The sequence below is a fragment of the Ammospiza caudacuta genome, chromosome 2, assembly GCF_027887145.1.
Source record: "Ammospiza caudacuta isolate bAmmCau1 chromosome 2, bAmmCau1.pri, whole genome shotgun sequence".
Taxonomy (NCBI): domain Eukaryota; kingdom Metazoa; phylum Chordata; class Aves; order Passeriformes; family Passerellidae; genus Ammospiza; species Ammospiza caudacuta.
In genome coordinates this window covers 29,537,378-29,551,234 of record NC_080594.1, presented here as the reverse complement: position 1 = coordinate 29,551,234, position 13,857 = coordinate 29,537,378, and the positions used below count along the sequence as shown (strand labels likewise).

Sequence of the window (13,857 nt, the reverse complement as noted above, 5' to 3'; positions counted from 1 at the left end):
AAATATGAAGGGCTCCTCTATCTTCCATGTACCGACAATTCACTTTGCTGACCTTCTAGGCTTCTTGGCCTTAGTCCTTCCCATTTTCCTTTCCCCAAGCTCTTTCTGTCAAGCAGCAGCATCAGAAGGCTGATTAGACACAGCTATCTAAATTCTATCCTAATAAGGCAAACTCATCACCAGCACAAAATTGCAGTGGAATTTCTCCAAGTCTTAGATATTTCAGGATATTTGCAGTGCTTGGTAGAAGCAAGGGGATGGGCATGTATTTTGCAAGTGCCAAAGCTCAGAAAATAATTAAAAGGAGTCCATGAAACAGTATGTCTGAAATCCCAAACCTGCCAAGGTGCTGCCATGGCAGGGGAAGAAGTGAGTGACAGCAATATGTTCCCAGTAGTTCATGCTGAGCTTCTCAGAGCACAAGTGCTTCATCCTGCCTTGCCAGCAGTAAAGGACCTAAAGCCACAGGCTGGAATTGGTCAGACATGGAGAGGATCTGTAGATTGAAATGAAGCAACCTCAGCAGGTGCCATGTGCTGGCTCCCTACAGACAGCCCAGCTGGGCAGCTGCAGGCTGTGGTGGGAAGGTCCATGCTGTCCACAGAAGGTCAGGAAGCTGGTGCTCAGCACCGTGGGGTGACCCCTCCAAGGCTGCACAGGTGGGTGTCCATCTGAGCACGGGGGTGACTGCCACTCCAAGGGCTCAGCCCAGATGTCACTCTCAGTGGCACAAATACAAATTACAAGGTGCAGTCTCTGGGTTGGTGCCTCTTTCACATGCAAATGCTGCGGTTGGAACCCCACTTGTCTGCAGCTGTGGTGTAGCCACAAGGGGGCTGAATGCTGCTCTCTCTTACTAACCCAAACCCCAGTTGCCTCAATCCTCCAACACGGGGAAGTACCCAGAGTCAACACAGCAATCAGCACACGTGGGTGTGCCCAGATCCTTCCCACTGAGTTTCCTTTCTCCAAGAGCTGCCCCTAGAGAACAGCTAGGGAAAGTGTCTTAAAAGCCAAGTACAAGTGCGCCTAAATACATAATACACATTCACCTGATTTAATCTCTAGTTTTGGACCATCAACAATGAAAGGACTTGATGGTTCAAAAACTGTATCCCTGATCTTGTGCTTAGTGGCTATTTCTTCAATTTCTATAGCTCCTTTTACCTTATTTCTGTTTTGATGCTGAATGTACCAAATTGTAATGAGTTCAGCAGCTAAAATATGCATTGTATCAAAAGACCTTTCTTATTTGTTTCATTTATACCTGCTACCTAATAATTTCTCTGGGCACCTACTAACTCTTTTTTTTAAGAGGAACAATGATTAATACTTAAGGTAGAGAGAGAATCACAGAATATTCTGGGTTGGAGGGGACCCACAAGCATCATCAAGTCCAACTCTTAAGTGAATGACCTGTGCAGGGATCAAATCTGCAACCTTGATGTCATTAGAGCCGTGGCCATGTTCTAAGCTATTCACGTTTTCTTTACCGTTCCCAGTATTTAGAATACCTGCCAAAACCCTCTTCAGTCACCTCTTTCACAAGATAAAGAATTCTTATCTATTTAATCTTCAAATAGAGGTCCTTCCATACCTTCACTCACCACTCCCACGCTTCCAAGTGCCTTTTTCAGTTATCCATATAATTTCTGAGATGGCATGACCAGAACTGCACATAACTCCACTGTCATGGCTCACACTGTAGCTGTCCACTGCCATAATGGTCTGTTTTACTCTTGGCCATTTCCCAACTGTTTGCAACCTTCTTTTGGCCTTTTTCCTTTGGAGCTGATTCTTTCTCAATTTGTGACACCTGGGCTCCTTTCCTGAGAGGCAAAAATTAATTACAACTAATTTAGAACCAATTGCTGCACCTGTACACTCAGGGCTGGTTTTCTGCAAGTGTGTTACTTGCTGTATGTCTGTCTATCATGCAGACACTCAGGTCTCGGGAGATCTTCTGTATCAACTGATAGTCAGGCCTTTGTTGGTTGCCAAAGAATTGGATATGATAAGCAAATGTTGCCATATTCCTATTTCCCATCTTTTTCAGATTATGTGAGGATATGTTGTGCTTATGATCATGCCAAAGAATATGCTATGAATCTTAATTGGTGAATTCCCTCTGTCATGAAAACTGACCATTCATTTCCACCCCTCAATGTTATTAATCCACAGGAGATTCTCCTTCTCTGATCTAACTGGAGCTCAGTTCTGTGGCTCCTAAGGTCCATTAGGAACCTCTACAAAATGTTTTCTTGTTTCCATTGCTCTGTTTGTTAGACAAATTGAAGTGACAGGTTACACATCTCACTTACTCCACCTGGGTCTGGCAACATGCTGCCACTCCTACCAATCTGTTCTAAAACCTCACAGACTGACACCTCTCTTTGCAGCAGGTCCTGGGGCAGGTCAGCCAGGGAGACCTGCTCTGCTGTGGGATCCTCCCAAACAGCTGATACCACAGCAAGCAGATGTGCAAAGGATGATTTGTGTTTGTCTTCTATGGCTTTGTGTTTGTCTTCTATGGCTTTGTGTTCATCTTCTATGGCTTTGTGTTCTTTGAGTGCCCCTCTAACACCAATCAACTCTCAACTTGCCAGGCTTCCTGCTACAGGTGTGTCTGAAAATTAATCTTTTTTACCTTTATGTACTACTTCTCAAAAAAAAAATTCTTTGACCAGTCTTAGCATGTAAATTTTCTTGTCAGTAGTTGTTAGGGTCCAAATTTTCTTCCCAGAGTTAATGCTGTCTTCTTTGCTTCCGCAGAGGTGGGAAAGATTTCTGTTCTGAAATTTTGCTGGGGTGAAACCAGGAGAAAAGGGGGCCAGAGCCCATTAGGAATGTCCTAGGGACTCCAAAACAAAAGTGATTGTTGTCTCATGCTCTCAGGACAGACAGACGAGTCTGCCACGTGTGGGACAAATTCATCAGCACATCCCAGCACAGAGAGGTGTCTCATCTTCCCGAGCAGAAACAGTGGCTGCAGTGACTCCAGTGGGGCCATGGGCAGGGTTTTATCACCAAAAATAAAGGCATAAATTTACCTACAGTGCCCCCATTCTTGCATTCAAAATGTGGTGGTTGACTCCAGCCACCAGCCAAACCTGCCATGGTGACTTTCCTGTGTTGCTGACAGTGTCACGTGTGGCAGTGCTGGATATGTCCTCAAAGAGCATTTCTGTCTCCCTTGCAGGGCCACCTTGAGGAAGCTGCGCCCCGAGGACATGTTTGAGACGTGGGTAAGCACCTGTGGTGGGAACCATCGTGTCCCTGCCAGCTTCTGACAAGAAACTGCTGTTCAAGAGCTGCAGCCTCTGCCTGGGCAGAACATCACCTTTCCTTCCTTGCAAAGCTACTCTGTCTCTTCTGGGAAAATGGGAAAGCCTTGCGTGCACTGCCGAGTGCCTCACTTCAAACAGGGTGCTCAAGGGCTTTGCACAGCAGCAATGGCGAGCTGGGCTGGCTCCTGCCTGCTTCACAGAGAGAAGGAGGAGGGAAAGATAAGCAGCGTGCCAGACAGGTGTGGGGCCTGTGAGAGATCCTGCCCAAGGATGCTCCATCTCAGCTGAGTGCTGAGGGCACCAGAGCTGCTGGTGGGATGATTTCTGTGGCCTGCTCACTGTGCAGATGTCTCATGGAAACTCACAGAATCATAGACTGGTTTGGGTTCAAAGGGACCTTAAAAATCATCTGTTTCCTATCCCCTGCTGTGGCTGGGACACCTTCCACTAGAGCAGGTTGCTCAAAGCCCCATCCAACCTAACCCTGCGCACTTTGAGAGACTGGGGCATCCAGCACTTCTCTGGATTACCTGTTCTAGTGCCTCACTACCCTCACAGTGAGGAAATGCTTCCCTACATTCAGTCTAAATCTACCCTCTTTCAGTTTAAATCCATTCTCCCCCATCCTGTCACTATGTGTCCTTGTAAAAGTACAAGAGCACTTGAACAATTCAAAATGGAAGTGAAGGCAGCCAGTACAGTTAATTATATAGATTTCAAAGCAGATCCTGTATTGACTGCACTTCTCACAGTGCAAGCAAGATGCAAATCAGCAATTGTGAAGAACTAACCTGCATTTTGGCCTCTATCTCACACAGAGGAGTCATGGGGTCTGCAGGGGCGGGGAAAAGAAGGGTGAAAATGAAGGAAAAATTGTGTATAACAAAATTATCCCTTCACTGTGAGTGAATATGGTGTTAAAAGCTAGTCAGGGGCTCTCAAGTGCCAGATGAATGCAGAAAAGCAAGGCTGTACAGGTGCTTTACAAACACTAAGGAAGATGCAGTCATTCTTCCAAAAGACTTGACACATTTATAACAGCATTTAGATGTCCCCTTCTTGGCTGTGTAACATGAAACACCACGGGACTCCAAAGTGGCAAAAACCTTGGGAGTCTTTAATATAGCAAGGCAAGAGGTAATAAAACTGAACCAGGAGTTATGAGTCACTTAGGCACAATAGCTTTTCATTTTGTTTTGAAATACAGATTCTGTATAGAACACAGCTTCCAAGATCCACCAAAGCCCCTCCAAGGTTTCTAATGGCACTTCAGCGAGACCCAAATTACACAAGCAGTGGTTTCACTTTCATACTGGCCATAGTCTAAAACAGCCTCATGAAAAGTGTGAATTCCCAATGGTGGGATGCTTGCTCAACCAGCAGCCTGGGAATACAGAGCTTGCCTCTGCCACAAGCAGTGGGCTCATAGCTACAGAAGGCAGGGGGCTGGATTCTGATCTCACTGCCAGGTCACAACATCCTCACTGCCTTCCCTGGAGTTAGTCCAGTTTTGTTTGCTGCTTTGCAGGACAGAATAGAGCTGCATTATATCAGTACATACATGTAATTATATGTAGCATATAGACATATAAATTTTATTTTGCTGTCTGACAATGCTGCTGGTGAATATGAAGAAAAAGCAACAGTGTAAATTGTGCCAGCTGTAAGTGGTCTGAATCCCAAGTAAATCTGCCTGGAATGTCCCGGTGAAAACGTATTCCCTGAAGACATCCACAAAGGCTGAGCATCCACTATTGTTTTTAAAGATAATGTTTTCCACTTAATCTTTCAGGGGTTTTTTTCCCTTTCAGTATTTGATGGTGGCTTTTTCACCTCTGGGCTCAGAAGGGAAAAGAAATTAGCATTTAGATGGGAATTTTTGCTTGCATTAAAACCAATTGAAATGGAAACTGGGACCGACAGCGGGTGAGGAAGGCGAAACCGATCCATGGGATAATTCAGAGATGACATTCATAGCAGGCAGATTATGAAGGCCAGCAGATCCATTGGCCTTTGCCAATATCATTACTCATGTGTTTCATGGAGAAAAGTAATCCACCAGGCTGTAATTTCTGTCCTCCACTCACTGGAGCCCTGAAATGAGCCCCCCACTCAATTTCCCTCACTGCTCTCGGAGACCCTCACCTAAAGCAGAGACCCTTCACCTCCAAATAGGGGCCCAAATGAGCCACCTTGCCTCTCATATTGTGAGAAAACTTCTTTGCTGGCCCCAAAGGAGCTGAGCATGGTGGCAGATATTTGTTTCCTTGCAAACCATCCCCTGGGAGCTGAAAATTAATGAGGATAGGTGGTCTCAGGCATGAAGGGGGAGCCTCTATTCTCATCCTAGAAAAGCCCTTGACCTTTTCTGCAGAGAAGCTTTTGCCTCACATCATCAGAAGCTCCCTTGCCATTGCCATCATGGTGCCCACCTAACTTTTATCCAAAGAGTTTCAGCAACACTACCCAAACTACCCCCTTCAGTACTAAATACCTTCATGAGGCAGCCTCACCTCAGCTCCCATTTCTGGTTTCTCTCTGGGCCTCCAGTCAAGCCTCTCTCTGCAATTGCCCTTTTTGAAGCCATCCCAGTGCTCCTGTCTCCAGCAACCACCCGGACTCTGTCCTCCCTCCCTGGCCCATCAGTAATAGTAGTGTTGTTTGCAGGAGGATGACATGGAGGGTATTCACATCGTAGCCTTTGCTGAAGAAGATGACCCAGGTAGGAGCCCATTTTCTTCCTGGTGTGACTCTCCATCCTTCAAGAAAATGTATTTTCATCTGCTTTGTTTGCATTGTAGACACCTACTGGGTGTTTATGCTAGCAGGTGTGCTAGCCAGGATCAAATTTTGGATAGAAATGGATGATTGCCTGGGAAAAAAAAATCATTCCTTCCACCCCAGTACCAGTATTTGCTCCCTAACTCTGCATCCATCTTGCTGTGCAGCTCTGGGAGAGTGCTGAGGGCTGGCTGTGGGATAGGCATGTGGGAAACACAAAGCCACTGACTCCTGAAAAGCCGTACCATCGGTGCTTCTCAGAGCCATCAGCAAATCGGAAAGCTTTGGCCTCTTGGGGGCTCAGTTCCTCCTCACCACAAGAAAATAGTGACATTGTTTCACTCCACGGAAGGATTATGGGGCTTAATTCATGTGTAACTAATTTCAACACCCGAGGAGGATGCTTGAAATTAAAAGCCTTATTATCAAAAGAAAGCGCTGGGAGACAGCATTTTAATGAGAGCTATAAACAACTCCTGTGTGCATAGGGGAGCCAGGGAAGCTGGAAACCCCCACAAGCAAGAAGTGCCTGTGCATTTGCAGGAGAGTTGCAGTGGTTCATGTGTCATTTCAGATGGTTTTGAGTTCCTGGAAATCCTGAAGCAGGTTGCCAGGGACAACACTGATAATCCCGACCTGAGCATTGTCTGGATTGACCCTGACGACTTTCCTTTGGTGAGTGGCAGAGGCTGTTTGCCTTTCTTGCTTTAATTCATGGATGGGATGGGCATGAGGGGGTGTGAGGGGGTGCACACACAAGTGCAGGAATTGCCCCAGGGAATGTGGGACAGGGAAGGATGGGAAACTGGACCACAGGCCCTTAAAAGCTGCTTGTTTGGGTCTGCCTCCTAAGTGGGCATTGTCTTGGGAACACCCCTGGAGTCGGCGCTTTCCTTTGCCATGTGTGGCAGGCCAAGCTTGTGTTCAGCCTCTCCTTTCTGCATGCACACATGGATGCACATTCCTCACTCCCCAGACACCCCTGACTGAGCTTTGTGTGTCTCACTCCTGCAGCTCATCACTTACTGGGAGAAGACCTTCAAGATCGACCTGTTCAGACCACAGATTGGGGTGGTGAACGTCACAGATGTGAGTAGCACGTGCCCAGAAAATCCAGTGATCCCAAAATTAGGGTGCTGGAAGGGTTGGGGATGTCCCTCAGGAGGGACACTGGAATCAGTGGGATTTCCACTGTTAAGTGCAGGTAGAACAGAGAAAAAATATGAAAGCCTCACCCTTTCCACATGGCGCAGGGTTTGTAACACCTCTGATGTCAGGCTTAGGGCTTTAGTCTGAGTGTGTTTCTGCTGCCAAATCACAAACCACAAACCACATCTGCTGGGGACAGCACAGCCTCTGTGGCCTGGGAGTCAGGGCTTTGCCCAGTTTGGTTTCAAGATCTTATATTTCACCCCAACTCACAGCATGCACCATCATCCATTCCCTGCTCCAACAGCTTGGGTGGCTTTGTGTAGAAAAAGTGTGTGTAGGGGGAAAATAAAGCCATGCTTAGGGGAGGAGAAGAGGAGTAACAGGAGGTTGTTGTTTTCTACAGAAGCAAAAGGGCACAGCTTGAGTGTAGGAGGGAAATATTATCCCCAGCAGATGACAGGGAGAAACTGCACAGCTTGAAAAAAGCTAAATAAACACACAGCTTTAACAGAAGTACAGCATAAACTGGTAATCAAGGAATCCTGCTGCCGTAAGGAGGGTGCACTGGGGTTCATCCAGGCCCTCCTGCCCTTCAGCCCCTGCTGTGCAGGGAGTGCTGGTGGGATCTGGGTGGGAAGAGGAGACCTGCTTGCCTGCCCCACGCCTGGTGAAGGTTCCCACACCATCCCACAGGAGCAGCTGCAGAGGGAGACCTGCAGAGGCAGAGGTGCTACTTTGGCACAGCTGAGGGAGAACAATACCCACAGCAGCCACATTTGTGCTATTGGGATGAGTTTCTAGCAGCTACTATTTTCACTGTGGTGGCCTTCAAACCAGAAATCATGGGACTGATCTCAGGTTGCCCATACCCTGTGAGCTTTTAAGGCAGGTGGGAGAGGGACCCGTCTGACCCTCACCAGCAGAGATCTCAGCAGAGCTGCTGAGTGCAATGGAACAGCCCTGACACAGAGAGAAACCATTCTTTCCTCTTTCTGACAATAACAGTCCAGATGATCAGAGAGCCTGTAATGCAGCATGCTCCTGCCTAAACTGTTACCTTAGTTTATTTTTAACATTTAAGTGCCGGGTGTTTGTTTTAATCTCTTTAAAATGAACCTGTGTGGGTATGTAAGTGCCTCTGGAAACAGAAATCTCTTCACTGCAGAAGTGTTTGTAAATTGGTGCTTGACTTCGTGTTTCAAAAAATTTGAGTCATAAGTGAACTTGATGTTTCATCAGAAGAGAGCAAAGAGGGAGTTAAAATTGGGACAAATGTGTGGGGCTGGGTGCTGGTTTGGCTCAACACTGACCTTGCTTCCAGCCTCCACATCCTCTCTCCTGTACTGCCCCAGAAAAAGAGGGACAGCAAGGGTGTACTGGATGCTTGTGCCTCCTGTTACAACAGATGCTGCAAGGCTGTAACACAGGAGACCTGGTGGGGAAGGCAAAGCAATGGTGTCATGAAGAAAGCAGAGTCCTTGGATCTTGCTCATCCCACTGAGGTGGCTGAGAGGCTGAGTTGGGAGTCAGGGAGTAGTTTCAGCCCTGGCTGCACGTGAGCTTTTTGCCTGCAATAGAGGAGTACTCCACCAGACCATGGGGCAGACCCCTAGAGAGTGGAGACCCAGTGAGTTAATGCTCCTTAGCAGAATTGTTAAGGGAGAGACAAAAGGAAAAAGGGCCAAAACAGCACCTGTCACCTAAGACCATGAGAGAAATGAATGGACAAGCCAGAAAGAGAGCCCAAGTCTTCCAGTCTTATGCCCTTAACACAGTATCTCCTTTCTTTATATTTACTGTGACCGGTCATGTTTAAGTCACGCCAAAGCTACATTAAACAGCACTCAATGGAAGTTCATGGAAGTGGGATTATCAGTGGCATGAGAATCATATAGAAAGCAGAATTAGGTAAGAACATATGCCTTATTATTCAGCAGTCACTTAGAGACCTGTAAAAACTCCTGCATTATCTGACTTTGATATAGTAAATGTTTCAGGCTGATGATTACAGTATTTGCAGGTTTTATTTCATTCCTCTTAAGTCCTTTCTTTATTTCTCGAGAGAGATTTAAGAAAGTTCTAGGTTGGCAGGTGATGTCTAAAACAAACATTGAGCTCATTTTATTATTTCAGTGTTACATCACTGCATTCAGCCAAGCTACACAGGTACAAAGTGGGACTTACACAACAGAGTGAAAATAAACACTGCTGCTGGCTTCAGTGGACATAACCCCTGTGACCCCATCACTTCTGTAAAAACCTGCCAATGCAAACACCAGAGCTCCCAGCAGCCCCAGCTGGCTCATCACATTGTGGTGACTGTGGCTCAGGACTAGGGCCATGATGCCCTGCAAAATATCACTGCTTTATTTGCACAGCACCTTCTGGAGGTGAAATGGAGCCACTCCTCTTCCCATTATTTAAAAGTGTCACTTTTTTCTGCACGAACAGTCCTGAGGTTGGGAACATTAACATTTGAGTGGAGCAAGGACTGCATGCCTCTCCAGGGTTCTTTTTTAGTGCAGTTTTGGTGATTTAGGAGGAAAATATTGTATGGGAGACACCGCTTTCCTTGAGCAGAAATTGGTCTGGCTTTTTAGCGAGCCGTAAATCAAAGAGAATTAAATACCACAGACAGGGAAAAAAGTTGGATGCATTTGCAAAAGCTGGTAGTTGTCTTCTGATATGTGAAGTTGCTTCTGCAACATCAAATGCTGCATGAGATAAGCTCACAGTGCCTCTGCAAAACAGGAGGCTGATCCTGTTTTATGGAGGGGAGACAGTGAACAGAAAGGGGCTTATCCAGGCATTTACCCAAGGAACCTATAGCACAGCAGAGAGGAAAACTTTCATTTCCAGACCTCAGAGACCAAATAATCTTGCTGTCCCTGGGTAGCAGTCACAAATTTGTCATTGTCTTCTTACTGAATTCTCCCATCTTTTTTTGTTTATGGAAGCAATGCAGACAGCCAGGGGGAAAGAACAGGGGCACCTGCAGTCCAGGGCATTGGTGTTTCTCACCACTCTTCAGCTGAGATCCCTGGTGTGCATGGGAGCATGGCTGAGATGATCTAAGGAAAGGCTCTTCCAAGAGTAGCAGCCATTATCATACATGGAGAGTCCAGAGCAAGGTCCTGAGGCAAGGGTGATTGTAAAGGAGGCTGTGGAGAAAGGGTGCTGACAGGAGGTTGTGAAGGCTCCAAGGAAGAGGTCCCAGAAGGGTTCTGGATGGAAGGAAGGAACAACTGTGATGTCCTGCAAACTGGGATGATGCAGCAGGTGCTGGCAGAGGCCTCTTTGGTATCTCTTTACGTAGACTTGGAGTCTACAGAACTGTCCAGATGGAGTGAGGAATGCATCAGGTGGGCAGTGCTCCTGCTCACAGCCATTGGCAGCAGGCACACACCTCATCAGGGCACACAGCACCAGACACTCCCATAAACCTGCTGAGCAGCCCCCCTGCCCTGGTCAGAGACAGCAGCACCCCAGGGGGAGGTGGGGATCCCAGTGCAAGGGCAGAGATGCTCTGCTGAGCCTGCCCACAGGCTGTACAAAGAGGGAGCCAATGCCTGCATCCCACCGTGCTCCTGCCCTCTCCCCCCAACAGCTGTGTCCCACCCTGTGTTCCTGAGGGCAGCTAACCCTCATCACCTGTCCCCACAGGCTGACAGCGTCTGGATGGACATCAGAGATGATGACGACCTGCCCACAGCCGAGGAGCTGGAGGACTGGATAGAAGACGTGCTTTCTGGGAAGATAAACACCGAGGATGATGACGACGATGAAGACGACGACGACGACGATGATGACGATGATGACGACGATGACGACGATGACGATGACGATGACGATGATGATGATGACGACGACTAACTGTGACTCTGTGCAGTTTGACTTGTGGGGCCCGAGAGCCCCGGCCCTGCGGCAGGTCCCTGCATTGGAAGACCTTTGTTTGAGCATCAGCAAGCACCGCTGCTCCTCTCTTCCCCCGGCCCCGCTCCCCTGCCCTCGCCCTTGCCGGGAGCCCCTGGCATGATTCCCAGCGGTGCTGAGCCCCCGGGGCTGCCCCTGCGGAGGGCAGCGCCTGCGGGCGCCCAGCACCGCTGGGAATCATGCCTCCTTAGCGAGGATTGCAGGAACCTGCAGGGAATCTGCCCCAGTGTCCCAGGGCAGGAGAAAAGTGCCTGCCTGCTTGCTGCCAGAGGGACGCAGGGAGCCAGTTTGTATTTTCTGTGTTCATCAGCCCAGCACTTAACATCCAAAGACCAAATCTCACTTCAAGACATAGGGAAAACCCTAACTGTAAAGTCTAGCCCTTTTATTAAACACGATGCCCTTTGCAGCTACTCTGCCAAGATCACTCAATCCTGCAAGTTCTGCTGTGGGAGTCTGTAGCTACTCCCTAACATGCTAAGAGCCAGAAAAATGCTTTGGGAGGGGAGGGAGGTTTTAGGGATGCTATTAAAGTTTTCAGTGATTCCACATAACGACAGGATATTCTTGTCTGGCAGCGCAATGCAAAACCAAACACCGGGTCCCCTGTCTGAGCCTCTTTCTTCTTGAAAGCTCAGGCCACAGCTGGGGTCAGTGCAGGGATCCTGATATGAGACACAAAGCTCACGAACTCCTGAACTGCTGGACAGGCTGGTCCAGTTCTGAGCCCAGTGTGAGTCCAAACCACTGAGCCTGAAGATCATGGCACTGAGCCAAGCCAATGGAAACATCCACAGGGGCCCATCCTGAAGCACTCCTATTCCCCATGACCTTCCAGCTTTTTCACCCAAAGCCCATGTAGCATCTTTTCCCATGATCAAGATGTCAGGAGGGAACACATCCATCCAAACACATTAGACAGTGGATGAGGTGTGTTGGGGTGTGAGCAGTGAAGAGGATTCAAGCTGTTTGGCTTTTGAGTATTTAGTTGCACAGCTACTCCCTGCCTAGAGACTCAGATGTCCCATGTGAGAAGCGTCTCTTGGCTGCAGGCTGAGAAGGAGTTGAGGGTGCCAGTTTGCAGTCAAGGGAGTCACTCACAAAGCCCAGGGTCCATTCCATGGTCCTGGTCAGTGCAGCACCATCCATGTGCCAGGCACTGTGGCTGCATTAGGTCTCCCTGCTTCCCCATGCTGGCAAATTTCAACTGTCTCAGCTTCTTATGTTTGGCAATAGTGCAATGTATGGAGAGTTCAGAGATGTATAAATACATTTATAGAGATGTTCTGCAGTTGTTCAGAGTTGCTAGCATAGGTAGTGTACACATCTCCTCTCTTGCTACAAACAAAAAACATTGTCCTGACCATCCTTATACTGGCTTAGGACAGAGAAATGTGATGTGAGGGACAGAAGAATCAGTTACATAAATGTGAATCTTGGTGAGAAACAAGGTTTACACACTATATATTTCCTTTATCAGATGAACTGCAAAGCAAGATTTTATAGATTTTTTTTCCCCTACCTGTTGATCAGTTTCTTTGACTCCCTCTCTCTACATTAGCTGAAATAGAAATTTGAAACTACTGGTATGAAAAAGCTGAAGTATTGCTATGTTCCCATTTGTGCCATGTCCCCTTGCTGGAAAATACCAATATGAACAAGACATAGCTGGATTTCTCTCTGTCTCTATGCACTAGAATGAATACTATGCTAACATGGTAGATGGCTTATGCCCAATTTAGCTCCTTGCTGAGCATCAAACCCTCAACATGTGCTTTTCAGACACAGCTTGTTGGAAGAATAGACAGGGCAGCAAAGCCCCCAGGTCAACCATTTGCTCTTCTATGCTTTCTTATGATTGCTCAGAAGATGAACCAAGTTTGTTCAGGGAGAACAATCAACTGCTTGCTCTGAGGTGATGAATAACTTTCAAAAGTCTTGAAATTCAGTGTGCTCTCAGCGTGGAGGTTTCCTCCTCTCTTTCATTCCTACTCTCTGCTGGCTGACAGGGTGCCCAGCACTCTCCTTTTTCCTCAAGGTTTGCTGGGGGAGCCCAGCTCAGAGAGGGAGCGAGCAGGACTCAAGGTCTCATTCACCCACACTGGTAAGGAGCAAGAGGAGGCAGAAGCAGCCCTTTGGTAGCCTCCTGGTCTGTGATTCAGGGACAACTACTGACCTGAGGAAAGAACTAGATTACCTTTGGGCTATTCCCAGGAGCAAATCATGAACAGTTTCACCCTGCATAAGGTAACAGCCTGCAATGACCATATGCCTCCTCATCAGTCACTCCAAACACAAAGAATAATGAAAAGTTCCTCTACTGGCTTTCCTTACTGGCACAATCTCCAGATGTGCCGAGTGCCTGAGTGCTTTCTGGGTGCTCCTCTTCCCCTGTGGATGCCCCTCTGCTCTGAAGTGCCCCACTCTAGATGCTCTGAGAGGCACAGATTGCCCAGGCAGACCCTGCAGACAGCACTAGGGACATGTTCAAGCGCACAGGTGTTCCACAGGCACTTGAACATGTCAGAGCAAGAGACCTCTAGGGGGAAAAGAAATAATGTACAAGTGTAGAGGCTGAACTCATACTGGGGAGTGGTGCCAGTTGTTTGTGGAAAGTTTCCCTTGAGTTATGCAGGAAAGAGCTAACCCTACTGCTGGCACTCCTTCATGGTGCCAGGGATGGGGCTGTCCTATTTCTCTTCCC

General features: G+C 47.7%; 1 protein-coding gene across 1 annotated transcript in view; it reads left to right on the top strand.

The window, feature by feature from the left end:
• The window catches only part of CASQ2 (calsequestrin 2), a 34,760-nt gene extending 21,934 nt beyond the window's left edge, over nt 1-12,826 (top strand). The window contains exons 7-11 of the mRNA XM_058825081.1: nt 3,200-3,245; nt 5,955-6,009; nt 6,643-6,743; nt 7,083-7,157; nt 10,884-12,826. Of these exons, the coding sequence (XP_058681064.1) occupies nt 3,200-3,245; nt 5,955-6,009; nt 6,643-6,743; nt 7,083-7,157; nt 10,884-11,093 (487 nt within the window). The 3' untranslated portion in view covers nt 11,094-12,826. The remainder of the gene's footprint in view (nt 1-3,199; nt 3,246-5,954; nt 6,010-6,642; nt 6,744-7,082; nt 7,158-10,883) is intronic.
• Nucleotides 12,827-13,857: the final 1,031 nt, after the last annotated feature.